The sequence below is a fragment of the Choloepus didactylus genome, chromosome 9, assembly GCF_015220235.1.
Source record: "Choloepus didactylus isolate mChoDid1 chromosome 9, mChoDid1.pri, whole genome shotgun sequence".
Lineage (NCBI taxonomy): Eukaryota > Metazoa > Chordata > Mammalia > Pilosa > Megalonychidae > Choloepus > Choloepus didactylus.
In genome coordinates this window covers 92,210,246-92,237,736 of record NC_051315.1, presented here as the reverse complement: position 1 = coordinate 92,237,736, position 27,491 = coordinate 92,210,246, and the positions used below count along the sequence as shown (strand labels likewise).

Here is a 27,491-nt window from a genome sequence, read left to right as displayed (position 1 = left end):
CTGAATATTATCATCCTTATAAAAAGATAATCTCCTTGTATTTAATAAATTAGGAATAATCATTTTTTGGCTTGTCTCCTAGGCAAGGGAAATAGGTATTTTAACTAAAAAAACAGGGACCTTGAAAACTCACCATTACATGTATGGTTCACAACACAAAGTTCTTCAATTCTATCAGGAGAAATAATAACTGGGTGAAAGACACCTTTAAATTTCACTTCAGGTCCTAAAGGATAGAAAAAGAGAAAAAAGACTAGGATGAAGGGGACAAATGACCTTTATAATTCTGGAACTGTGATTAAAATTGATGTCTTTAAATATATAAAAGCTTCATCTCTTTCAACTGGTCTGGGTATTGCCAAGTCACACACACAGTGAATGACTGGATGGTTTGCATTAAACTTGGAGGAGTCTCTGGAATTGTCATCCTTAAAACTTGGCTGTGTGGCATCTGCAAAAGCCTCTTTGGGAGGACTCTGGGGCTCCTCAGAGGGACAGGCAGTCAAACAGAGCCTACACTGGGTACAACAAAAATCCTGTTTGTACAGTTTAAGAAAAACATACACCAGCTACTGAGGCACCACCAAGAGAGGAATCAAAGAGCAATTTCAAATACAAGCCCCAGATCAAGCCCTAATGGAAAGGCAGGAGAGCTGTCACTGGAAACTCTGCTGCTGATTTGCTTTTTACAGAGTAAGCCTCTTGGAGGCAACTCTGTGCACTGCTCCCATGAGGGACAACAGGGATTTGTCTATTTAAAGGTAGTTAGATGGTCTCTTGAGCAATGCTGGGGAAGTTGAGTCTAAATGACTAAAAACACTATTTCAGGCTGCTTTTCCAGAGAACATACAATATGTGAGGTTTTCTCCCAAAGCCATTTTCCTCAGTTTCCCCCATAAAAAGGCCCTGGGGTTCTACTTACCCACAGAGGTGTTCCCCATGACAAGAGGAGCCTGGGGATACTTGACTTTAGCTTCTAGAAGTTCCTTCAGGCTCACTGGAGAAATCCACTTCATTCTGTCTCCACCAAAAACCCTGATCCTCTGTGGTTGTTTCTCAGCCATCACCTATTTCAAAAGTAATAGGGATTCAAGATCACCTTGTGCCAACATTTCCACTTGTTTCTGCTCTATCTTTGCGGGAATACAGAAAGGAAATACAGATCTTTTCAAAAAAGTGGTGGGGGGGACATACAAGTAGAGTTTGACTAGGAATCAGAGTTCAGTATGAAAGTGTGACAAGATTTTACTCCTTCTGGGACCATACACATATATCTTCTCTTCATTGATGTGATATCTCAAAGGAATTCATTTTAATGTTTAAAAATATTTTAACGGGCTTCATTTTGTCAAATTTTACTATGGAAGAACAGTAGAAATAGAAAACACTCTATATCTACAAATGTTGGTATGTCATTTCATGACTTTTTTAATAGATCCTATCTTCTGCTTCTTACAGTCAACTCAACTGTCCCTCGTGGTGACTCCACCCTCATCCCCCCACCTCTGCCTGGGTCCCATTCTCTTTCAACCTTGGGCTGACAGTGACAGATGAGTATTACTTATTTGCCAACCAGCTCTTGAGGAGATCCATAAGCAAAAACCCTTCCCGACATTTCACCCTGAATTCCCCTAGGATAGCCCAACACTGCCTTGCTTACCATTAGCTCTGGAGGAAATATCAATTCCTGGGTTGGGTCCAATGGCAGAAACTCGTCTTCTGAGAAGAGTTTTGCACTTGTCTGAAAAAGAGAAAGTACCAAAGTTATTGTCATCAGGTAACTACTTTAAATTCTTTGTAGAATGAGGTAGGAGGAGGACAGACATGCAGTCAGAGCAAGCAGACAGACAAGCAAGCAGATGACCAGTCACAATCCCCGGGCTCTGGTCATGTCACGTGCTCTGACACACTCCTGGTCTGTGTATAGCAGCTCAGTGCAGATGTCAGTGGGCCTCCCTGCACATCCTCTGTGCCGGCTGGGGACACTAGAGGAGGCAGGCTGCGGCACCCAGCACAGCCGAGAACAAGAACATTTCCTGAAATGCTACCTATCCTCTCACTACTCCCTCTGCCTGCTCTTCCACTTCCCTGACATCTCCACTTAGAATTCTGGCACTTGAAAAGCGACTTCAACAGGCTTGTTTAAACAAAGGCACACTAAGATCAGAGTGTTTGCTCTCCCATAGACAGCTGTATTTGAACAGGAGTAATAACTGCAATGAGGGACAAGGATAGAAACTTTTTTTGTAGAGGTGAAGTGAGACTGAGAGAGGGGACATGTGGACATACCTCAAATTAACCAACTTGGGCAATCATTTCTTCTTCCTAAGAGTACAGGTTTACTGAGAAACTTAACAAAAATTTATATTTCACTGACCTTATCTTCTTCCTCAAATCCTGGTAATCCATTTATTCCTTGATCCAAACAGCAAATCCCATTTTCTTTACTTTGACAGCAGCCAGTAGTCTAGGGAGTGAAAAAAGTAAAAAACAAAAACAAAAATTTACTGCTGATTCTGGGAAGTATTAAACAAAGTGAGTGACTGCCAGTTGAAACATAATACGAATCAATATTGTCAGATGTCATGAAAGAGCCATTTGTACTAATACCCAAACTAACTTCTAATAAAAAATATGAGCTTATAAGAATTTTGAATAGTAGTGATCATTAAATAAGTTAAACTACAATAGATCTTATAACAGAGCCTGACATTGCTATATGTATCAACAGCTACTAACTGTTAACATTTACTATTTCAGATATTAAATATTTTAAATAAATATTAACAAGTATTATCATTATTATCACCCTTTTCTACTCCATAATGTGATGAGTTCATAGTTGAACTTCCAAAGGGCAAGCTTATGTCCCTCATTTTCAAAGTTGTTTGTTCATTCATTCAACAAATATTTATTGGGTGGCCACTCAACAAAGCATGGTGACCAGCCCTGGAGATACATAGCCTCTGCTGTAGAGATGCCCGTAGTCCAATAAAGAGACAGAAGAGCAATCAGGCAACTACGTATGCCACAGCCTGACCAACACTGTGAAGGGGCATGCACAGAGGCTCCAGGGACCCAGCACAGACGAACAGGTCAGGAGAGACCCCTTGGACTCAGTGACCTGGAGCCAATGTCAAAGTGCTTTGGTGCTCATGATGTAACTATGGGCAAACTCAATGGATGAGGGTAAGTACCCTACCCAAGACCAAATAACAAACAGCAATTATAGACTCTGAGGTAAGAAGCAGCCCTGGATTAGTAACCATGGTCGTTCCCTCACATCTGACAACTCTTACTCAAGAATGTGTTCTTTCTACTTACTTTACAGAAAGTCTTACACGCATCTATTATGGGCCTGTATCCAGTGCAACGACACAGGTTACCTGAAGGAGAAAAACCCAGCTCTGTTAATCAAGTAACCTAGGTAGAGGCACAGTCTGCCAAAAGCATATTGGAAATAAGACCCCATCCTAGAAGGAAACCCCATTTGATATTTTGGTCTACCTAATCTACAAATTCAGATTTTTCCATCTCTGATTTAGGAGATTTGGTTTTGAGTTTCACACAGCTCTTGGTACTTCCTGTCAACAGTTTTTATATCCTCTGCTTGTGAAAGATACTCAAAGAACACAATGATTTCAAGCCCAAAACTCTTTGCCTATAATCCTATTCAAGAGCAAAGCTTAAAGTTGATAGAAGAAAGATATTGTACAGCAACAACAATATTTATTACACTTTGGAAGCAACTGGGCTCACTGCTTCACAATAAATCATTAAGCCACTGTTTTTCTCACAGTGGTCCATGCCCTGTTCCATGCCCCAAGCCCAACCTCCACACTGGAATCATCTGGGGTCTTATTTTATAAAAACAGATCCACTGAGTCAAGATCTCTGGAAGTTAGTTCCAGGAATGTGAATTCTTTACAAACTCCCCACGTATGCCTTAAGCACACTAAAATTTGAGAATCCCTTGCCAATTATTCACATCCTAAATAGCCACAAAATCGAATGATATGATGACATCTAAAGGAAATCAGGCAGAAGACAGTTTATGCAGTGTTTCTCTCCTTTCACTTCCATTTGTTCAGATTCTCCCTGGAACACTTTTGTTGAGGAACCACCCATATGAGCTTTATGCTCCTGTTCTTTCAGCAGGAAAAAAGAGGCCCTCAGGGGGAAGAGACAAAGACAAGTAGAGCCATGGAGAATTTTGCAGGAAACAGAATTTGGGGAGGCCATTATTTTTTAAAATTGTTTAGAATCCTTTTAATGAAGCCCCACCCACCAACCCACTGAGCTCTTGAACTTGGTAAATAGCTCTAGAGTAGATAAAGACAGTTCTTTGAAGTAAGTATCACCAGACGCTCTAAATCTCTTTGCCTTCATGCTCTATTCATCAAGTAGCCTTCTGATATTTAATATGGTGGGGCAGCCTGCAGAGATAACTGGACTCTTTCCAAGGGCAAATGGATAAACTGACTTTCGATTGATTATAAAAATAAGCAAACAATAAAAAAAGGAGGGGGACTCTTTTAAATTAAGATATACTTAAGAGATACATCAGCTCATAGCAATGTGTCCTTTGAATCCAAATGTGAACAAATCAACTCCTCCACTTACTGTTGGCATATCAATGAGTAAATTACTCTCTCAAACTTCAGTTTCCCCATCTGTAAAATGGGTGTAATAGCAATGCCTATCTTATAAAATTATTTTGAGGATTAAATGAGATAATCTGCATTCAATATTTAACACAGTAGGTGGCACATGGTAGGTGCCCCAAATTACCTATCATTTTCATTATTACTCAAAAATACAAGTACCCACACATAGAACCTACCACCAAGGGCATCAGTTAACTGATCCAGAGAGGGCTCCGGGTGGTTCCTCAGCAGTGCGTAGATGGACATCACCATCCCGGGGGTGCAGAATCCACACTGGGTGCCGTGACACTTGGCAATCCTCTCCTGGAAGCACAGAAAGGTTAAAAATGCAGAATCTTGGGCTCCATCCCAGAACTACTTAATCAAAATCTGCATTTTAACAATCTCCCTAAGTGATTCCTATTGGGCCTCACCGACTTTTGTGTTTCCTTAAGGCAGTGGTTCTCAGCATTACCTGGGAAGCTTTAAAATTTCTAAGACCCAAGCCACATCTCAGAGGGGTTGGGTTTGGGGGTGGGGGAGAAGCCACATAGTTTTTATAGACCCCAGGTGTTTCCAATGTGCCTTCCAGGTTGGGAATTGCTGCAATAAAGGTTACTCCCTGGAAGTCCTTCAGAGAAATGAACAGATTACATTCAAGTTGAGAAACAGAAAAAAAATTAATCTCAAAGTATTTCTTGAGTACCTTTTATCTGCCCACTTTGCACTTTAGTACCTAGGGGTTTACAGAGTGCCATTGTCAATCCAGAGACCATCAAGAAGAACCCATTGCCTTTTATTTCTCTTTACCATTTTTTCCCTGAGAATTTTCTCTTGTCTAATTTATAATGTATACCCCCATTTTGGGAGCTGTCTTCTGGCTGCATTGTAACAACAGGAGCACTGCCTCAGTTACTAAATGACAGGAAGGGTGTTTGTAGGCCTGTGTGTGGCCAAGGCTCACGACAGCATCCAGGAAGAATTCTCTCCTCCAAGTAATGAGGTTTCACAGCAAATAAAGAGAATGCAGGATTCCTTCAAATCTAGAGAATTTAAAGTTTCACCAATTTCTCTGTTGCTCCCAACTCTTCCTTCTTCCACTCTCTCCTCATAAGTGACCTTCATTAACTTAAATTAAAACCAAGTAGCAACAGCATTGTTTTGAGTATTGTATAAATAATTTAAAGGCTGGAGGTACCCTTTCACTTGAGGCAAAAGCTCTAACAAGGTGCTCCCTTAGGGGAAGAGCCCCAAAATTCATGGACAACTCCTATTCTCTGTCTTCTGACCAAGCCGTAAATTTAACAAATCTTTTTGGTAGCTGATTTTTTTTTTAAATTCAGCTTTAAATCATCTTATTTCCCACTTTAAGAAACAACAACAAAATTAAATGCCTCAATGCACATGAGTCCCATTTCTTTGTGAGTTTGGAAGACGTAAGATGGACAGGTACCATCTAAAAGGAACATACAGAACAAACCCAATAATATCAGGGTTTTCCTAAAAAAGGAAAAACTCCAGTCTCTTAAGAGTACCTTTCTAAGAATCAGTCACAAAACCCCACAGGCCCCAGGTTTCACTCCTGGTCCCCAGCTCCGTTTCATCTGTTGGCGGTCTCCAAGCAGTCGGGCCCAGCAGCTCTACTCTATTAGTCATTAGTCAGAGGTTTCTTCTATGATTAGTGGTTTCAAAGCACAGAAATCCTAGCAGAAGTGGCAGCCCTCACCTGAACAGGATGAATCCTGGTGTGGGTGCTCCCTATGCCTTCGACTGTGGTGACGGCAGCACCGTACAGAGAGCAGATGGGGAGCAGGCAGGCGTTGGCTGGATAATGTCTTCAGGGTGCAAAAGAGAAGCAGAAGTCACCTTCTATCTTGTGGGAGAGGGGACTGAGCATTCACTGAGCACCTACCATGTGGCAGGTGCTCATAGCATCTCCAGGCTTTGCACATACATTTCGTCCTTAGCCTGTGCCCATTCTACAGATGTACAAACTGAGGAACAGAGGGATTTGCCAAGGTGACAGCTATGACAGTGGCAGAGACGGGATTCAAATGCATCATCCTAATTCTAATTCCAAAACACTTGTCGCATACTTTCACTGTTTTATCCTTGAATGAGGCTGGCATTCCCTAGTCACAAAGTGACCTCCCACCCACTTAGGAAGATTATTCTAGCCTCCAGGCAGAAGTGGGCTGCAGTGAATATGATTTTGTGCTTCTGAAGAAGTGGTCACTGGGATACAAAACTCCTTAATCCCATAAACCCACTGCTAGAAAATATCCAACTCAAAATGACTCCTAAAATGTTCTCATTCACCAGACAGGACTACAAATGACCAATAAATACATGAAACAAATGTTCACCCTCACAAATAATCAAGAGAGATACAATTTAAGCAACGAAAAACATCGTTGTTACCAAAGAAAATGGCAAAGGTTTTTTAAAAATTTTAATATCCATCATTAGCAAAGGGTGGGAAAATGAGACTTAGGTACTGCTGGCAAGAATATAGGTGGCAGAGCTCTTCTGGGAGACATCTCATTGGAAGCAACAAAAACCTTTAAAATGCACAGTCTTTTTATCCTGCAATGCTCCCTCTATGGGTTTATCATAAGAAAATAGTCATAAACACAGATCTAATTATAAGAATGTTCATGGATGCATTGCTTATAATAATGAAAAATGAAAAATGGTGTAAGTGACCACTATTTAGGGATTGGTTTGGATCCACCCAAACAATGGAACATACACAATCATTAAAGTTATATTTAATTAGAAAAGATACGAGAAACTAACCAAAATTTGTAGCATTCTAAACTGTACGTACAATATGATTCCAAATGTATATGAACAAAAGAAACATTATAAAGACAGTATTCATTTATAAATAAATATAAATATTATTGAGTGTCTGTTACGTGTCAGGCAAGTTTCCATCAGTGAACAAGACAGATGAAATCCCTCCCCTTGGAGGGTATATATTCTAGTAGAGGGAAGAATGACAATACATATATAAATACATATGGAAGTTGAAATGGTGAGAACTGCTATGAATGAATTAATATAGGCTTAAGGAATAATGTTTCTTAGGTAAGCTGGGCACTGCTATTTAGTAGGTAATCAGGGAAGGCTGAGAATGTAAGATTTTACTGAAACCTGAAGATTTGAAGGAGCCAGCAATGAAAAGTTATGGGGCAAAAACATTTCAGGCAGAGGGAGGAATCTCCCAGAGTTCACATGTCAGGGGGCTTGGCTGTGGAATACAGGCAGATCTCTGAAACACTGCTAGTGCTCAGATATTTAGCCCTCATCTGAGATTCCTGGAATAATATAAAATGGTTTAACATATACATAACTGGAGTCTCAGAAGAAGAGGGGAGAAAGAGAGTGGCACATAAATATTTGAAGAGATAATGGCTTGAGAAGTGTCCAGAGCTAATAAGCCATCAACCTACAGATCTAAGAAGCTTGGCAAACCTGAAGGATGAATGCCAAGGATAAAGAAAAGATCTTCAATGGAATGGGAAACCATTGGTGATTTTAAAGTAGGAGAGTGGTACGATCTTATTGATACTCGAAACAGATCTCTCTGGCTAATTTCTGGAGAATGCACTATTTGTAGGCAAGGGTGGGGGCAAGTTAGTAAGCTGAAAAGAGCATGATGATAGTGTTTTCCTTCACTGTCTTTCCTTCCCAGACAACACAGAGAGTCATGAAAATTTGACAGGTAACTTTTGACCGTAAGTGACCCCTATTGACAGAACATTTTTTCTAACCCACTCATATTCCTGGGACCAAATCCATCCTGTTCATCATTGTACCTCAGTGTCTAGCACATTTCCTGCTATGTAACAGGTGCTCAATAGATATTTACCAGATAAAGGAATAAAGTTCAAAACAATGAAAATTCAGCTGTATCTAGACTTCTGCAAGGTACCTTATCTTCTTGGTGATGGGGTTATATTGTGATATCATCACTGTACAGGCACCACAGCCTCCTCCTCCACAGCCATACTTAGTTCCTGTGAGTCGGACTGAAATAAGCAAAGTTAAAGACAGCGTGTTTTACATGATTCTCTTTCTGGAATAGCCCTGAGCTCAGGAAACAGCACCAACCCAGGCTCTTAAATGTATGGTTTCACTTCAATACATATTAATCAAATGATGCATATATATCTTGGCTTCTACTATTTTGAATATTACAAATTCTTGATTTCCATTTGTGTGTTAAATCTAGCTCTTCCATTTCAAAAGAATAGGACTTCACTTTGCCAAAAGGCCAAACTTAAAAAAAACAGAAGACATATAAGGGCTTGAGTATTTGAAGGTCTGAGTACATTGTACATTTGTTTTCAGCTTTATGTATGTGTTTGATGACATACAAAGTCAAAGTCATATTAGAAATTATTCTTGGAATATTTGTGTCATATTAGCCATATTTCTCTGCCTTTTTGTGGCAGAAAGTGCTATTTGTTGTGCAATATCTATTCTCTCATTCTTTCTTAGCAAATGGAACTCCAATTATTAGCCCCACACATGGCTGCCCAGAATTAAAAAAATACATTTTCCAGCCCATTCTGCTCGGATAATTAATAACTCTCGCCAATGAGATGCAAGTATAAGTCTCATGTATGTCTTCCAGAAGGGAAGTGTCTTAAAAATAGAGTGGTGCCCACTTCATTCCTTCTTCTAACCTGCAGGAATTCAGATATGATGGCTGGAAATCAAGCAGCCATCTCTGACCATGAAGAGAAAACTACATGCTGAGGAGGGTGAAGTAGCAAGACTTAGGAGCTTGGTTCCCTGATCACTCTGTGATACTAATTCACCAGCCCGGTCTACTCCCTTCAGGCTTCCTCTATGACAGTATGACAGCCATGAGAAAGTGCCTCGCAGATCTCCTACTACAGGGAGGGTAACTGACCGAGGGACCCAGCTGCTGTGCTTTAAAATCTATTGCCCAGGTTACATTAAGGACACACCTCCCGTGGTCTGCTTCCTGCCCAGTGCTGTGGAGAGACATGGGACTCCTTGTGGACCACCCTCAACGGCTTTGCTGAACCCTCCTTAGACTGCACTCCACCTTCTCTCCCTCTCTCCTTCACTCGGGGTCGGGCTTCCCCTGCGGTCAGCTCCCTAAGCCTCCTCCAACTCATACCCTATTTCCTTTCACACAGGCATTCTCCTAGTAAAACCCCTGCACGTTTAATCTCCTAATGTCTATCTTGTTTATTGTTATTTGGGGTTTTCTGTCACTCATGAGTAATCAGGAAGCCAGAATTTCTTGTTTTTACATCCAAAGATCTTGAATAACTTTCAGCAATAAACTCATGTGTCTGACAAGTACTAATGCTTTTTTTGTTTTTTTTTGCTTCGTATTTTTTAAAATATTTATTTTATTGAGATATATTCACATACCACGCAGTCATACAAAATAAATCATACATTCGATTGTTCACAGTACCATTACATAGTTGTACATTCATCACCAAAATCAATCCCTGACACCTTCATTACCACACAAACAAAAATAACAAGAATAATAATTAAAGTCAAAAAGAGCTATTAAAGTAAAAAAGAACACTGGGTGTCTATGTCTGTTTGTTTCCTTCCCCCATTTTTCTACTCATCCATCCATAAACTAGACAAAGGGGAGTGTGGTCCTTATGGCTTTCCCAATCCCACTGTCACCCTTCATAAGCTACATTTTTATACAATCATCTTCAAGATTCATGGGTTCTGGGTTGTAGTGTGATAGTTTCAGGTATCTACCACCAGCTACCCCAATTCATTAGAACCTAAAAAGGGTTGTCTCTATTGTGCGTAAGAGTGCCCACCAGAGTGACCTCTCGGCTCCTTTTGGAATCTCTCTGCCACTGAAGCTTGTTTCATTTCTTTTCATTTCCCCCTTTTGATCAAGAAGATGTTCTCCATCCCACGATCCTGTGTCTACATTCCTCCCCGTGAGCCATACTCCACATTGCCAGGGAGATTCACTACCCTGGGTGTCTGATCCCACGTAAGGGGGAGGGCAGTGATTTCACCTGCCAAGTTGGCTTAGTTAGAGAGAGAGGGCCACATCTGAGCAACAAAGAGGCATTCGAGAGGAGGCTCTTAGGCACAATTATAGGGAAGCCTAGCCTCTCCTTTGCAGCAACAGTCTTTCCAAGGGCAAATCCTGTGGTAGAGGGCTCAACCCATCAAACCACCAGTCCCCTATGTCTGTGAGCACGTTAGCAACCATCGAAGGGGGGCAGGCCAATACCCCTGCATTCTCCACCAGTCCTCAAGGGGGCTCTGCATATCTTTTTCTTTGTTTTTGTTTTTTGTTTTTTTGTTTTTTTAATTAACTTTTTTTAAATCAACTGTATAAAAAATAAAATTTTAAAAATTTAAAAAAACATACAATAAAAGAACATTTCAAACAGACCATAACAAGGGAGTAAGAAAAAGACAACTAACCTAAGATAACTGCTTTACTTTCAACATGTTCCTACTCTACCCCAAGAAAGTAACCTAACATAGCAACATTTCTATGAACTTGTTCCTACTATGCCCATAAGAAATTAACAGACCATAGTCATTCCTGGGCATTCCCAGAATGTTAAATTTACCCACAATAGCTTATCTGTTCTTATTGGATTATGGTTCCCCCTTCCTTAATTGCTCTCTATCGCTAGTTCCCCTACATTCTACAATAGAAACCATTTGTTTTACATTTTTCAATGTTCACATTAGTGGTAGCATATAATATTTCTCTTTTTGTTCCTGGCTTATTTTGCTCAGCATTATGTCTTCAAGGTTCATCCATATTGTCATATGTTTCAGGATATCATTCCTTCTTATTGCCGCATAGTATTCCATTGTGTGTATATACCACATTTTATTTATCTACTCATCTGTTGAAGGACATTTGGGTTGTTTCCATCTCTTGGCAATTGTGAATAATGCTGCTATGAACACTGGCGTGCAGATATCTGTTCGTGTCACTGCTTTCTGATCTTCCGGGTATATACTGAGAAGTGCAATCGCTGGATCGAATGGTAACTCTATATGTAGTTTTCTAGGAACTGCCAGACTGACTTCCAGACTGGCTGAACCATTATATAGTCCCACTAGCAATGAATAAGAGTTCCAATTTCTCCACATCCCCTCCAGCATTTGTAAGTTTCCTGTTTGTTTAATGGCAGCCATTCTAATTGGTGGGACATGGTATCTCATAGTGGTCTTAATCTGCATCTCTCTAATAGCTAGTGAAGCCAAACATTTTTTCATGAGTTTCTTGGCCATTTGTATTTCCTCTTCAGAAAACTGTCTTTTCATATCTTTTGCCCATTTCATAATTGGGCTGTCTGTACTATCGTCATTGAGTTGTAGGATTCCTTTATATATGCAAGATACCAGTCTTTTGTCAGATACATGGTTTCCAAAAATTTTTTCCCATTGAATTGGCTGCCTCTTTACCTTTTTGACAAATTCCTTTGAGGTGCAGAAACTTCTAAGCTTGAGGAGTTCCTGTTTATCTATTTTTCCTTTTGTTGCTTGTGCTTTCGGTATAAAGTCTAGGAAGTCGTCGCCTAATACAAGGTCTTGAAGATGTTTCCCTACATTATCTTCTAGGAGTTTTATGGTACTTTCTTTTGTCTTGAGATCTTTGATCCATTTTGAGTTTATTTTTGTGTAGGGGGTGAGGTAGGGGTCCTCTTTCATTCTTTTGGATATGTATATCCAACTCTCCCAGCCCCATTTGTTGAAAAGACCATTATGACCCAGTTCAGTGACCTTGGGGGCCTTATTAAAGATCAGTCGGTCATAGATCTGGGGGTCTATCTCTGAATTCTCAATTCAATTCCATTAATCAATATGTCTATCTTTGTGCCAGTACCATGCTGTTTTGACAACTGTGGCTTTATAATAAGCTTCAAAGTAAGGGAGTGTAAGTTCTCCCAGTTCGTTTTTCTTTTTTAGAGTGTCTTTAGCAATTCGAGGCATCTTCCCTTCCCAAATAAATTTGATTACTTGCTTTTCCAAGTCTGCAAAGTAGTTTGTTGGAATTTTGATTGGGTTTGCACTGAATCTGTAGATGAGTTTGGCTAGAACTGACATCTTAATGACATTTAGCCTTCCTATCCATGAACATGGAATATTTTTTCCATCTTTTAAGGTCCCCTTCTATTTCTTTTAGTAGAGTTATGTAGTTTTCTTTGTATAGGTCTTTTACATCTTTGGTTAAGTTCATTCCTAGGTATTTGATTTTTTTAGTTGATACTGAAAATGGTATCTTTTACTTGAGTTTCTCTTCACTTCGTTCATTTCTAGCATTAGAAATATTACTGACTTATGTGCATTAATCTTGTATCCCGCTACTTTGCTAAATTTGTTTATGAGCTCTAATAGCTGTATTGTCGATTTCTCAGGGTTTTCCAGATATAAGATCATATCATCTGCAAACAATGACAGTTTTACTTCTTCCTTTCCAATTTGGATGCCTTTTATTTCTTTGTCTTGCCGGATTTCCCAGGCTAGCACTTCCAGCACAATGCTGAATAACAGTGGTGATAGTGGGCATCCCTGTCTTGTTCCTGATCTTAGAGGGAAGGCTTTCAGTCTCTCACCATTGAGTACTATGCTGGCTGTGGGTTTTTCATATATGCTCTTTATCATATTGAGGAAGTTTCCTTCAATTCCTATCTTCTGAAGTGTTTTTATCAAAAAGGGATGTTGGATTTTGTCGAATGCTTTTTCAGCATCTATTGAGATGATCATTTGATTTTTCCCTTTTAATTTGTTAATGTGTTGTAATACATTGATTGATTTTCTTATGTTGATCCATCCTTGCATGCCTGGAATGAACCCCACTTGGTCATGGTGTATGATTTTTTTAATGTGTCTTTGGATTCAATTTGCAAGTATTTTGTTGAGGATTTTTGCATCTATATTCATTAGGGAGATTGGCCAGTAGTTTTCCATTTTTGTAGCATCTTTGCTGGTTTTGGTATTAGATTGATGTTAGCTTCATAAAATGAGTTAGGTAGTGTGTCATTTTCTTCAATGTTTTAAAAGAGTTTAAGTAAGATTGGTGTCAGTTCTTTTTGGAAAGTTTGGTAGAATTCCCCTATGAAGCCATCTGGCCCTGGGCATTTATTTGTGGGAAGCTTTTTGATGACTAATTGGATCTCTTTGCTTGAGATTGGTTGGTTGAGGTCTTCTGTTTCTTCTCTGGTCAGTCTAGGTTGTTCATATGTTTCCAAGAAGTTGTCCATTTCCTCTACATTATCCAGTTTGTTACCACACAGTTGTTCATAGTATCCTCTTATAATTTTTTTAATTTCTTCAGGATCCGCAGTAATGTCACCTTTCTCATTCATTATTTTGTTTCTCTGGGCCTTCTCTCTTTTTGATTTTGTCAGTCTAGCTAGGGGCTTTTCAATCTTGTTGATCTTCTCAAAGAAACAACTTTTGGTGTTATTTATCCTCCCTATTGTTTTTTGTTCTCTATGTCATTTATTTCTGCTTTAATCCTTGTTATTTCTTTTCTTCTACTTGGTTTAGGATTGGTTTGCTATTCATTTTCTAGCTTCTTCAGCTGATCCATTAGTTATTTGATTTTGGCTCTTTATTCCTTTGTAATATATGCATTTAGTGCTATAAATTTCCCACTCAGTACTGCTTTTGCTGCAACCCATAGGTTTTGGTATGTTGTCTTCTCATTTTCATTCGTCTCTACATATTTAGCAATTTTCTCTTGCTATTTCTTCTTTAACCCACTGATTGTTTGGGAGTGTGTTGTTTAACTTCCAGGTATTTGTGAATTTTCTAAGTCTCTGATGGTTATTGGCTTCTAATTGTATTCCATTGTGGTCAGAGAATGTGCTTTGAATAATTTCAATCTTTTTTAATTTATTGAGCCTTGTTTTATGTCCCAGCATATGACCTATTCTGGAGAAAGTTCCATGAGCACTAGAGAAGAATGTGTATCCCGGTGATTTGGGATGTAATGTTCTATATGTGTCTATTAAATCCCATTCATTTCTCAGATTGTTTAGGTTCTCAGTTTCCTTATTGGTCTTCTGTCTGGTTGATCTATCTATAGGAGAGAGTGATGTGTTGATGTCTCCCACAATTATTGTGGAAACATCAATTGCTTCCTTTAGTTTTGCCAGTGTTTCTCTCATGTATTTTGTGGCACCTTGATTGGGTGCGTATACATTTATGATTGTTATTTCTTCTTGTTGAATTGCCCCTTTTATTAGTATGTAGTGGCCTTCTTTGTCTCAAGAAACATCCCTGCATTTAAAGTCTATTTTATCTGAGATTAAAATTGCTACACCTGCTTTCTTTTGGCTGTAGCTTGCATGAAATACTTTTTTCCATCCTTTCACTTTGAATTTCTTTGTGTCCCTGTGTCTAAAATGAGTCTCTTGTATGCAATATATTGATGGTTCATTTTTTTTTATCCATTCTGTGAATCTGTATCTTTTAACTGGGGAGTTTAACCCATTTACATTCAAAGTTATAACTGTGAAGGCATTTCTTGAATCAGCCATCTTATCCTTTGGTTTATGATTGTCATATATATTTTTTCCTCTCTCTATTAATATCCTTTAATGTACGCATACTGAATCTCTTTAGTACTGAACCTTTCTCCATGTCTCTCTCTCCTTTCTTTGTTTCTCTGTTTGTACGGCTCCCTTTAGTATCTCCAGTACGGCGGGTCTCTTGTTAGCAAATTCTCTCAGCATTTCTTTGTCTCTGAATAATTTAAGCTCTCCCTCAAATTTGAAGGAGAGCTTTGCTAGATAAAGTATTCTTGGTTGGAAATTTTTCTCTCTCGGAATTTTAAATATGTCATGCCACTGCCTTCTCACCTCCATGATGGCTGCTGAGTAGTCACTACTTAGTCTTATGCTGTTTCCTTTGTATGTGGTGAATTGCTTTTCTCGTGCTGCTTTCAGAACTTGCTCCTTCTCTTCCGTATTTGACAGTGTGATCAGAATATGTCTCAGAGTGGGTTTATTTGGATTTATTCTATTTGGAGTTCGCTGGGCATTTATGATTTGTGTATTTATGGTGTTTAGAAGATTTGGGAAGTTTTCCCCAACAATTTCTTTGAATACTCTTCCTAGACCTTTACCCTTCTCTTCCCTTCTGGAACACCAATGAATCTTATATTTGGACATTTTATATCCCTGAGGTCCATTTTGATGTTTTTGATTTTTTGATTTTTTCCCCATTCTTTCTTTTGTGCTTTCATTTTCCATTGTGTCATCTTCCAGGTCACTGATTCATTGTCCAACTTCCTCTAGTCTTGTACTATGAGTATCCAGAATCCTTTTAATTTGGTCAACAGTTTCTTTAATTTCCATAAAATCATCTATTTTTTTATTTAGTCTTGCAATGTCTTCCTTATGCTCTTCTAGGGTCTTCTTGATGTCCTTTATATCCTGTGCCATGCTCTTCTTCATGTCCTTTATATCCCATGCCATAGTCTCATCGTTCATCTTTAGTTGTTTGATTAATTGCTCCAGGTACTGTGTCTCCTCTGATCTTTTGATTTGGATGCTTGGGCTTGGGTTATCCATATCGTCTGTTTTTTCCATATGCTTTAAAATTTTCTTTTGTTTTGGGGCTCTTGGAATTTGCTTAACTTGACAGGGTTCTTTTAGGATTTGTAGACTGATTGAAATCCTTATCTCTAATTTTTGAGATCTACAGCTTCGTGGAGTATACTTTCTCTAACTAACCAGCAGGTGGCATCCACGAGACACCTGTTCCCCTCAAGCCAGTTCTCCCCCACTTTGTCTTTGTGGTGAGTGGGGGAGTGACTCTTGTGGGGTCCAATTGGTGTACCAAGCTTGCGTGTGTAGTTGGTGTTGGCCTCCCTGTATATGGGGCGTGTGTCTGGGTAGTCGGGAGGGGGGGTGGTGCAGCTCTAACAATCAAATATCCCTGGTGTTCCTGGAGTTTTAAAGCTGTTGCAATAGTCTAATCCTTCAGTTCAGTCCTGCCACAGGTTGTCTCTACCACTGACCCACAAGTCCTTGGTATTGGCATATGGCCCCTGAGACTTGAGAGTGGGTCCCTCTTCCAGGCCATGCACCCCCTGGTCCTCTGTTGAGGGATGACTGTACTATGTCACAGGTGAGTGCCGTCCCCCCAGGGCAGTTCTGGGCTGCAGGGCTGTGTAGGGAGGCTCCCAGTCTGATGAAATGATGGCTGAATGGGGCATGTTAATTCACACTGCTCTGCCTTCCCAACTCTGGGACAACCAGCTGAGGGTGCAGGGAAAGCTAATGTCCACGCCCAATTTTCTGGAGTGCGTGTGTTATTTTAAGCACTTCTGTCACACTGGGTTGTCTGGGGCAGCTCTGGGCTATGGGGCTGGCGATGGGCAGGAGTGTTTCCTGTCCAACAGGATGATGGCTGTGAGAGGATGCCCCCTTTTCTTGGGAAGTTGTGGTGTTTAGTGAATTTTATCAGACACTGAATTATTGCCTTTTGTCTCAGAGCTCTCTTAGTTCTGCTCTTGTCTTGACCTGCCCAAATTGAAAATCATTGAGGCTTTCTGTATCGGGCTTTTTAGAGTAATTGTTTTAGAAAAAGAAAAAAAGATTAAAAAAAAAGGCCCTCCTCGCAGATCTAATGGGTTATTGAAATGCTAAGAGACAAAGCAGAGGGCCATTAAGGAAAGGTCCAGAGGGCAGAGAGATTGGTTTTTCTTCAGGATTTGCACATGAGCCTCAGGGCCTGAGCTCTGCCCTTCCCCTTTCTATGTTCACCAGAACTCCAAAAAGCCGCCGCTTTTATTTTTGGGTTTTTCTTGCTGTTTTTGCTATCCCTATCTCCTCTCTGCCGGGCTGGCTGCTCCCAAATTCTCTGGTGTCTGGTCTCAGTCTATCTATGATTGGAGTTTGGATGAGTAAAATGAGTTTCCAATAAGAGCTGCCACTGCAGTTCTCCCTTCTTCCCAGCGCTGACGGCCCCTCCTCCCACGGGACTGAGCCTGGCAGGGAGGGGCGCGGGGCCCCTGGCTGCAAAAACTTACAGATTTCGCTGATCTCAGCAGTTCCACGTTTTCATGAGTGTTGTATGAAGTATGCCCAAAGTCATATTGCTCTGCGGCATCCAGTCCACGCACTTCCTGGCTTTCTACCTACTTCCCTGGAGGAGTAACTAAAACATACACCTCACCAATCCACCATCTTGCCCTGCCTCTCACTAATGTTTTTTGAGTTATGTACTCTTTTGGAAATTTCATTCTCCCCAGGAAAAAAAAAAGCACAGACTCCCATTATCACAAAATTTTGCATATAATTTAATAGGGTCTAAAGACCTCTGGAAGCCCACTGGAGTTCCTGCACAGCAGGTTAGGAATCCATTCCATAGATGACTCTTATTTAGAAAGTTTTTTTTAGGGAGCAATTTCAAGGTTAGTTTCTCCATTTTTCTTTTACTTTCATTTCAAGAGATTTCTCTGCCCAATTTTTCTCATGGGCTTGCAGAGTAGTGCTTAAAGTGAGTGTAAATATTATGACTCTTAGTTCTAAAAGATGCTTAATTAAGCTCTTTTAACATTCATTGCTTTAATTCTCATCGCTAGTTTCCCCATTTGATACCATCTGTTTAGTGCCAAAACAGAAGAGTTTAAAGAACTTGGTTCTTCTGACAGCCACAATTGTGCATTGCCTACACTAAACTTCAGTACTTTCTCAAAGAACATATGCCTATAATAGTATATATTACAGGAAATACGTCTCTGTATGGTTCCAAAAAGATATTTGAAATATCATCTCTAAAAAATGACACATCAGATATATACACACACAGACACACACATTCAGTGCAAAGAAAAGGATACGCTTTTTCCTCAGATATGGTAACAGCATCACTTCAGGATCGGCGTTCTTCTCTATCACCTTCGCCAGAGGGAAAAATAAAGAGTTATGCAGACAAATTGAGAGAGCTAGTGTGATTTTCATATTGGTAGTCTCATGTTGTTTTGAGGAAAATGCACATGGATTAATACTTCTACTCGTATTTCAACCTAATTTAACATTTATGGAATATCTATGTTACACAAATCACCTTTCTTAAGTGCAAAGTCTAGATCGTGAGCCCCACCGCCTCTGTGCCGCTGTCCTTGGTCTGGTAATCACTGTTCTTCAAGCCAGCAGTTGTTTCTACTAACAGGGACACTGGTGACTCCTGTCCAGCTTCTCCTAAGCAATGCTAAAGCAGGTGAGGGAAAAGACATAAGTAGGAAAGAAGGGAGGAGAAAGAGAGAGAGAAGCTGATGGACTGGAATAGCCTCTGAGAAATTGAAACAGCTTAAAAAAAAAAACACATTTATCATGTTCAAATAAGATAGTAATCAACTATGGTCCCCAAATCAAAGAAATGAAGGATGCCAAATGATGCAAAGCTGTGCAAGCAAGGACCCTCCAGAGCAATTCTGCATGGGCAGCCTAGCAGTACAGCCATAGGACAGCAGCGCCTGAGAGATGGCACGGAGGAAATTTCATGCTTGGTTATGTTTTCCAAAGTCATCATGTTTTCTCTCTCTCTTTACCTAGAATTTTGCTGTTTCTTCTACACCATAGAACAAACAGAAGTATGATTTGCTTCACAATTTCAGAAGCCAAATGCATCTTTCATCATGTTATGCTTATTCTATGGCTGGTTCCTCCTCAATTCTAAGTGGCCATCTGCCCAGCAATGTGAGGGATATGCCAATTACCAAGGTCTGAGCTTTGCCTACAGGACACTGCAATCTACTGAGATGTGATTGTGTGTGTGTGTCCATGTGTATGCTGCAATATAGGGAAAAATGTGGAGCACCGACACCAAACACCTCCAAACTCAACTGACTCTCAAATGAAACTCTTGATTTTATTTCCCAGACTTACTCCTTCCCTTCTTTCTCCTAACTGGTTGAGTAGCCTCACCAACTACTAGGTCATCTAAGCTTCAAAGCCTGAGCTATTTTCAACGTTTTCTTTCTTTCAGTCTACCACAATCAGTGTCACCAAGTTTTGCCATTTACACTTCCAAAATGATTCTCTAAACACCCTTCATTCTTACGGACACTACCCAGAATTAAACCTTATCATCTCTGGCCAGAACTAGTACAATAGCTGCCAAACAGGTCTCCCTGTCTCCACTCTCAGCACCCTCCATCCCACCTCTTACACCACTGCTGGAGTAACTGCTCTGAAATCCAAGTCTGCTCATCCCCAGTGCCTGCCTAAAAATCTGACTGCTGAACTGTCATCCTGGGAATTCCTGAATTATGTGGGTTCTTCTTAAACTGAAACCCTAATGAATCAGATTTTCTGGCAGAGGAAACCAGGAATTTTGCATCTTTAAATGAATCTTATGAAAATTAGTAGCCAAGAATCCCTGGAGTACCCAGAAGAAGTTCAACTCCTTGGCATAGACTACAAGCCCTCTTTGATAAACTGCCCTGATCATCCTGGGCCACCCCATCCATGTATCTTTCACTCCAGCCACATGGGCAAATGGTCAGGTCCCAGCAGCACAAGGCTTTTTACCTTTCAGTGCATCTGCACATGGGTTCCTTCTGCCTGGAAAGCCTCCCTCTCTTGTCCATGTGGTACCCTGCTCTAATGTGCTCTCCTATGGGGAGAGCCTCTTCCTAAGATACCCTTCTCCACTCCATGCCCTATTCCAAGTAGCCATACTTCTCTATGTTCCCACAACCATTGTCCATACCTCTTTTATAGCACATCTAATTATGGTATCATAATTACTTGTGTATGTATCAGCCTCTCCTGATTCTGAGAAACACCACTGTTGTTGAGATACCACCTTCTGTTGTTCTTCTTTCTGTCAAACATTAAGCTAAGTGCTGGGAATATATTATAGGGACATAACAAATGTGAATTAAATGAATGACTTCAACACAAAATGTACAATTTGCTATGAGAACAAAGAGGGAGGGATGATTTCTCATGACTGGGACTCACATCTAAATAGGAGTAAAAAACAGAGAAGTCTTCAGTTGCAGATGCTGCTGGTTGTGTATCCCAGCATGTATTCTCCCTCTCTTCCTTCCTGCTGCCATGAATAGGGATGTAATAGTTAGAGCTTCGGCAACCATCTTAGGCCATGAGGCAACACATTAATGGTAGCAGAGGAGAAAACTGGGTCACAGATGATATCATGAAGTGTTTACACCAACCCCAGAATGTTAATGCCCAGATATTCTGTATGTAAAAGAAAAAATGGCTTTTATCTTTTTTGAACCACTGTTAGTTGGGATTTTATACCATCTGCAGCTGAAACTGATCCTAATTAATATTCATGGTGACAAATCCACAGAAGCCCAACTTTAATGGAGAGTGAGGATCTGGGAAGCTTAGATAGCAAAGAATAACATTTTCGGCTTGAGGGATATTTACGTATTTGAGAAAGGAATAAACAGAAGGAAGCAAACCTTGCTTGTTTGGTTATTTGTTCCAGAAGGTGCTTCAAGAGGTTGGAGTCTCGCTCAAACTGTCATTAGCTTGAAATGTGTTTATTTTTCTTGACTTGGTGGGTGACATAGTCAGAGGAGGGTACTGGGAGCAGCAATCTAGCATGCACCCTGTACTGGAAGCTCTTGGAGTGACACAGGGAGGTCAGTATGAAGATGGTGGCTGGGGCACAAGGTGGGGAGTAGGGAATAGAGTTATTCTCACTGACTCTGGTTTGGGGAGATGATGCCAATTCTTGGGTCAGGCCCTTGCATGTACTTGTTTCAGTACAGCTCTGGGTGTTCAAGGCAGAGTCTACACCTTTGCATATCCCTGGGCTGCTTTGGGAAATTTCAAGTTCACATTGCACAAGGTTTAGAAACCACTTTCCTCTGGGCAGGGCTGGTGAATAGGGCCTGGAGGTGGGAATGGGGGCTCGGCTCTGCCAGACGTAATGCAGAGATGGAAAGAAAAAAGATAATGAGGAGGCAAAAGGGGGTGAAAGGAAGGACATTAAAGAAGGGAGAGAGGAAAGTGTAAAAGAATGAAGCTGGGAGGCAGAGGGAAAGAGACAAAAGATGTGCATTCCACAGTAAATGGCCAGTAGAGAAGAACAATCCACAGTGGCCTCAGGGTAGAGAAGGAGCCAGAGAGGAGAGCTGGTGAGTTGACCTCCTTCAGGTGACTTTAAATTCATTTTGATTTTTGTTTCTTCCTGCCTAAGCTGTGTCCACCTCTGTCACTTTTCTCTGAATCATTCCAGCCCTTCTAGTCGTCCAGAAATTTCCTCTCACCACTGCAAACTAAGGACCCCAGGAAACAATAAGCCAATGGACAGCTCCTTCCAGATTCCTGCACTAATACCAAGATCCTAATGTTTGTTAAGCAAATAATGCGTGATGATTACTTCATGACACCTTGAACCCCTGGTCAGGTTCTGGCCTTACACATGTAGCAGATTATTTTTCAGCCCAGGTGCTAACCATCTTCTCCACATACGAAGCCCTTACTGTATACCAAGCATCTCCCTCAGCCCTCTTCATGGAATTTCATCTTCACCCCAATGCCATGGGATAAGGTATTACTATTAGCCCATTTTGCAGAGGGGAAAACTGAGGCCTGGAGGTATTATGCAACTTGCTGAAGGCCCCAGAGCTGCTGAGTGGCAGAGCAGATAGGGCAGGATTCAAACCTATGCCTGTCTGCCTCCAAAGCCCACACTCTTAATCTCTATGCCTCACCGCCTCATGGAATGACATGCTCCTTTCAGTCCCTTTGTTGAGGTTAGAGACTGGAATCTGTGCTGTACTTTATTTATGGGCTCCTTCTCCATCAACTCCATGCTAAATGAGTCCTCTGTTTTTCTAGGGTCCCTGGTGGAGCAAATGGCTTTTGAAATCTCTCTGCAACTTGGTCCCTGGTCAAGTGGCAGTGACCTTCCCTCCAATGGCCTTAGTTCCTGCCTGATGACCCCTTTCAGTGACCTAAGGGGATCTGCACAGACCAGAAGTGCCATGTCAGCTAGTCTCCCAAATGACTTCTAAGTTTCCTTTTCAAAAGCAAATTTTTATTCCCAGTGGTCATGTTTTGACCTCAAGGCCCCCCTTCACAGATGGTTTCTCCCTCTCAATTTTCTGAACAGTCTCTCATCTTCTGAACCAGAAACTTTACTTTAATCCAAACATGTAGCCATAAGGCTCTCTTTGCAGCATTGAAGCACATACCTAACAGAATTTAGAATGGAGGGGAAGAGAAAGAATGAGAGTATTTCTTTCAATCAGGTAATTGCAAAACTGAATCAACATCTCCAGAGTGTACTTGACAAAAGAGCCATCAATAAACCAGGACCACAGACAAGAACTTGCATATCTATATTTACATGATGTACTTTAAAAAACAACAGAGTAAAAACACTAGACATTATTTCCAAAATCTGTGGTTCACTTGTGAGCAGTAGAGGGAGGAGGGGAGAGTGGGAGACGTTAGACTCCTGTTACCCATTTAAGCAAAACCCTTACCATGGCATACAAAGCCCTAGTACACTCAGGCCCCTGGCTCATCTCAAGCCCCTCACTCCCTGTGCTCCAGCCCCACCCACTTCTTTGCTATCCTCTAAGCAACATTCCCTCTGCCTGGGACATTCTTCTTCCAGATAATTGCATCCCTGCTTTCTCACTTCATCCTGGTCACCACTCAAATGTCATCCTTGCAGAGAGGCCTTGCCTGAACTTATTCATCTCATCTAAAGTAGCAGCCTTCTCCTCTCTCCCGCCACTCTGCTTTATTTTTTATTCTAGCACTTATCACTACCTAATATTATGCATTTGCACACTTATTGACACATTTATTGCCTGTTCTGTGCTCTTGATTATCTTCTGTGCTTGGTACATTGCCTGGCATGGAGAAGGCCCTCAACAAAGAAAGAGATTGCATGCTCATAACCACTCTATAAAGGAAGTCTTATCAGAGGAACTGAGCCACTGAGAAGTCAGTTTGTTCCAATAAAAGTTAGAACTGGATTTGAATCCTTGTTTGTCTAAAAATAATCAGCCGGTGGGCCTTGGAAGAAGATGAAAAGGGAACATCAGGAAGGTGAGGGTCCAAAGATCTAAAGCAGTCCCTGAAAACACATCCTTTACCTGCCCTCGGGGGTGGAGGTGGGAATGCAAAGGCAAACCTGCTTCCAAACCAAAAAGCCCAGCTGTGTGAATTAGTGCCACAGGCACCACAAGATGAAGGAGAAGGGCCCCTCCTCCCGGCGGCCCCGCGGGCGCGCTCACCTTGTGGCCGTTCACGTAGAAGAGCAGCTCCGTCGCGGCGTGCACTGCCTCAGCCATGCTGGAGCGGGTCTGCGCGGGTCAGACTGCGGGGCTCGGGGAGACCGAGAAGTCCCCTGAGAGGAGGCGGCGCTTCCCAGAAGTCGCCAAAGGGCGCCGAGCAGGCGAGTAGGGAGGGGATTGCGGGAGCCTCAAGTGCAGCCAACAACCCCGATGAAGAAAGACCTGGTTATGATCCAACGTTCAGTGAGCTTGTTTGCAGGAAAAACTCTACTTGGGCGGACGCCTCTAGAACACTCTCTCTGGACTGAAATCATTCGGTGAAGACCCCTTCATTTCCCCTGCTGAGGCACTCAGCATCTGTGACAGTCTCTCCTGCTTCTTACTCATATACGGTCCAGTGGTGTCTCTGGCCGTCTTATGTAATCGAGGTGGCTTCCCAGTTAGATTTTAAGTCTGGGAAGGTTGGAAACAGCTTTTACCTCCCCTAGGACTAGGCGTGCTGCATTCCAGTGCTTAGTAAACACATTGCAAGGGCCCACAGAAAGAACTTAAGGACAACAGATGGTTTTAGAATTTACAGCTTTAGAAGTAATTATTCAAACCTTTTAAAATCAAGAAGGAACTTGTAGAGATAAACTTTAAAAACAAGTCTCATCACTTCACAGTTTACCCAGATATCAAGAAAGTTTACCCAGTAAATATCAACAGATTAAATGTAGACTATCTTGGAAAACTTTTATATAAATAAAATTTGCAAAAGACCAAAAGTGTGGAACTGAAAATTATTTGCAAGCCCACACTTCAGAATTTACCACTAACTTTTCGGGTGTGTCTTTCCATCAAAAAAATCTGCACTCTTAACATCTTTTAAAAACTCAAATGGGATCAAACTTATTTTTGTAGACCTTTTTTCACTTAACACATCTAAAACACTTTCCCTTGTCATTCTATGTAAACACAAAAATTTCATTGTGAAAATCTCCAATACTGGTACATAAAAGTGAAGAGCACAACTATAGCCCATCCTCCTCGCTGAGCTTTAATAACTATCAACAAACTTTTTTGATCCATTCTGCCGATCTATACCTTTTAATTGGGGATTTTAATCCTTTAACATTCAATGTTATTACTGTGAAGGCATTTCTTGAATCAGCCATCCTATCCTTTGGTTTATGTTTGTCAGATATATATTTTCCCTCTCTCTCAGTGTCCTTTAATGCACCAATATTGAATCTCTTTAGTACTGAACCTTTCTCCATCTCTCTCTCTCTCCTTTCTTTGTTTCTCTGTCAGCAGGGCTCCCTTTAGTATCTGAAGTAGCGCAGGTCTTTTATTAGCAAAATCTCTCAGCATTTGTTTGTCTCTGAAAAATTTAAGCTCTCTCTCAAATTTGAAGGAGCACTTTCCTGGATAAAGTATTCTTGGTTGGGAATTTTTCTCTCTCAGAATTTTAAATATGTCATGCCACTGCCTTCTTGCCTCCATGGTGGCTTCTGAGTAGTCACTACTTAGTCTTATGTTGTTTCCTTTGTATGTGGTGAGTTGCTTTTCTCTTCCTGCTTTCAGGACTTGGTCCTTCTCTGATCAGGATATGTGTTGGAGTGGGTTTATTTGGATTTATTCTATTTGGACTTCACTGGGTATTTATGCTTTGTGTATTTATATTGTGTAGAAGGTTTGGGAAGTTTTCCCCAGCAATTTCTTTGAATACGTTTCTAGACCTTTACCCTTCCCTTCCCCTTCTGGGACACCAGTGAGTCTTATACTTGGATGTTTTATCATATCCCTGAGGTGCATTTCAATGTTTTCAATTTTTTTCCCCATTCTTTCTTTTCTTCTTTCATTTTCCATTCCGTGGTCCTCAGGGTCACTGATTCATTGTTCAGCTTCTTCTAGTCTTGTACTATGAGTATCCAGAATCTTTTAAATTTGGTCACCAATTTCTTTTATTCCATAAGATCATCTATTTTTTTATTTACTCTTGCAATTTCTTATTTCTCTTCTAGGGTCTTCTTCATGTCCTTTATATCCTGTGCCATGCTCTTGTTGTTTGTCTTTAGTTCTTTGATTAATTGCTCCAAGTACTGTGTCTCCTCTCATCTTTTGATTTGGTTGTTTGGGTTTGGGTTATCCATATTGTCTGTTTTTTTCATACACTTTAAAAGTTTCTGTTTTTTGTTTTTTTTCTTTGTTTGGCCTCTTGGCATTTGCATTACTTGATAGGGTTCTTTTCAGATATGTAGGATTTTTCAAAGTCTAATCTCTAATTTGTCAGATCTACAGCTTGGTGGCGTGTACTTTCTCTAACTAACCAGCAGATGGCATCCGCAAGCCACCTATTCCCCACAAGTCAGTTCTCCCCAACTTTGTCTGTGAGGTGTGTGGGGGTCTGATTCTTGTGGTCCAGTTGGTGCACCAATTTTGGGTGTGTTGTTGGTGCTTTCCACCCTGAATGTGGGGTGTGTGTCTGAGCAGTTAGGGAAGGAGGGCAGCTTTAATAATCCAACCTCCCAGGTGTTCCTGGAGATTTAAGGCTGTTGCAAGAGTCTAAACCTTCATTTCATTCTCGCCACAGATTGTCTCTGCTGCTGACCCACAAGTCCTTGGTATTGGCGTATGGTCCCTGGGATTTCCGAGTGGGTTCCTCTTCCAAGCCCTGCCCTTCTAAGGCCTCTGCTAAGGGAAGGCTGAGCTACATCCCAAGTGCGCGCCTCCCCTAAGGGAAGTTCTGGGCTGCCAGGACGCGTAGGTGTGTTCCCAGCTTGCTATGAGGATGGCTGTATTGGGCATGTTAATTTCCCCCTTTTCGCACAGCTCCACCTTCCCAGCTCCCAGACAATTAGCTGTGGGTGTGTGAAAGGCTATTTTCCATACCCGATATTTTGGCATGTGTGTGTGTTGCTGGAAAAACTTCCTGTCACACTGGGTATTTTGGCACGGCTCTGGGCTGTGGTGTTGGCATTGGGCAGGAACATTCCCAGCCTGCTGGGAAGATGGCTGCAAAGGGTCTGGTTATTTTCTGGTTTTGACTTACCTCTGCCTTCCTCGCTTCGAGACAATTAGCAGCGCGTGAGTGAAAGGCTATCTTTCATGCCAGATATTGAGGCGTTCCCACAGCCCATTCCTGCCAGGCTTCACTGTGCAGTTCTCACTGCCATATCTGCAGCTGCTTTTGGGTTTTTTAAAAAAGAACTAGTCCATTTCCAAACACCAACCCACAGTTGCCCCACACCGCACCGTGGCTGCCAGATATTCAGCAGGCTTACTCACTCCTTTCAGAATGCAGACTCCTGGTTTCACCAAGTGCACAGTCCCTGTGGATTTAGCAGACCTTGTCCAGCTGGTGCATCACTGGAACTGGTGTTCTGGGTCACTTTCTGGATTTTATCTAATATTTTTCATGGAGGTGCTTTTTTGCCCTATCTCTCCTAGCCACCATCTTAGATTCTCTTGGATATCATTTACTTCCTCTTACAAATAAATTCAGCTGTCCCTGATCTGTAAAACACCAAATAAAGTCAAACAACAGATGGGAACTTCCAGGGAAGATGGCAGAGTAGGGAGCTCTAGAACTCAGTCCTTCCTCC

General features: G+C 41.2%; 1 protein-coding gene across 1 annotated transcript in view; it reads right to left on the bottom strand.

Moving 5' to 3' along the window:
* LOC119543922 (aldehyde oxidase-like) overlaps positions 1 to 24,323 on the bottom strand; it is an 87,579-nt gene extending 63,256 nt beyond the window's left edge. Inside the window, exons 1-10 of the mRNA XM_037848812.1 lie at positions 23,905 to 24,323; positions 18,508 to 18,565; positions 8,587 to 8,683; positions 6,373 to 6,481; positions 4,844 to 4,970; positions 3,325 to 3,386; positions 2,378 to 2,467; positions 1,661 to 1,741; positions 923 to 1,067; positions 134 to 226 (exon numbers count right to left, since the gene is read on the bottom strand). Coding sequence (XP_037704740.1) covers positions 134 to 226; positions 923 to 1,067; positions 1,661 to 1,741; positions 2,378 to 2,467; positions 3,325 to 3,386; positions 4,844 to 4,970; positions 6,373 to 6,481; positions 8,587 to 8,683; positions 18,508 to 18,565; positions 23,905 to 23,961 — 919 coding nt within the window. The 5' untranslated portion in view covers positions 23,962 to 24,323. The remainder of the gene's footprint in view (positions 1 to 133; positions 227 to 922; positions 1,068 to 1,660; positions 1,742 to 2,377; positions 2,468 to 3,324; positions 3,387 to 4,843; positions 4,971 to 6,372; positions 6,482 to 8,586; positions 8,684 to 18,507; positions 18,566 to 23,904) is intronic.
* Between the last annotated feature and the right edge of the window lie 3,168 nt (positions 24,324 to 27,491).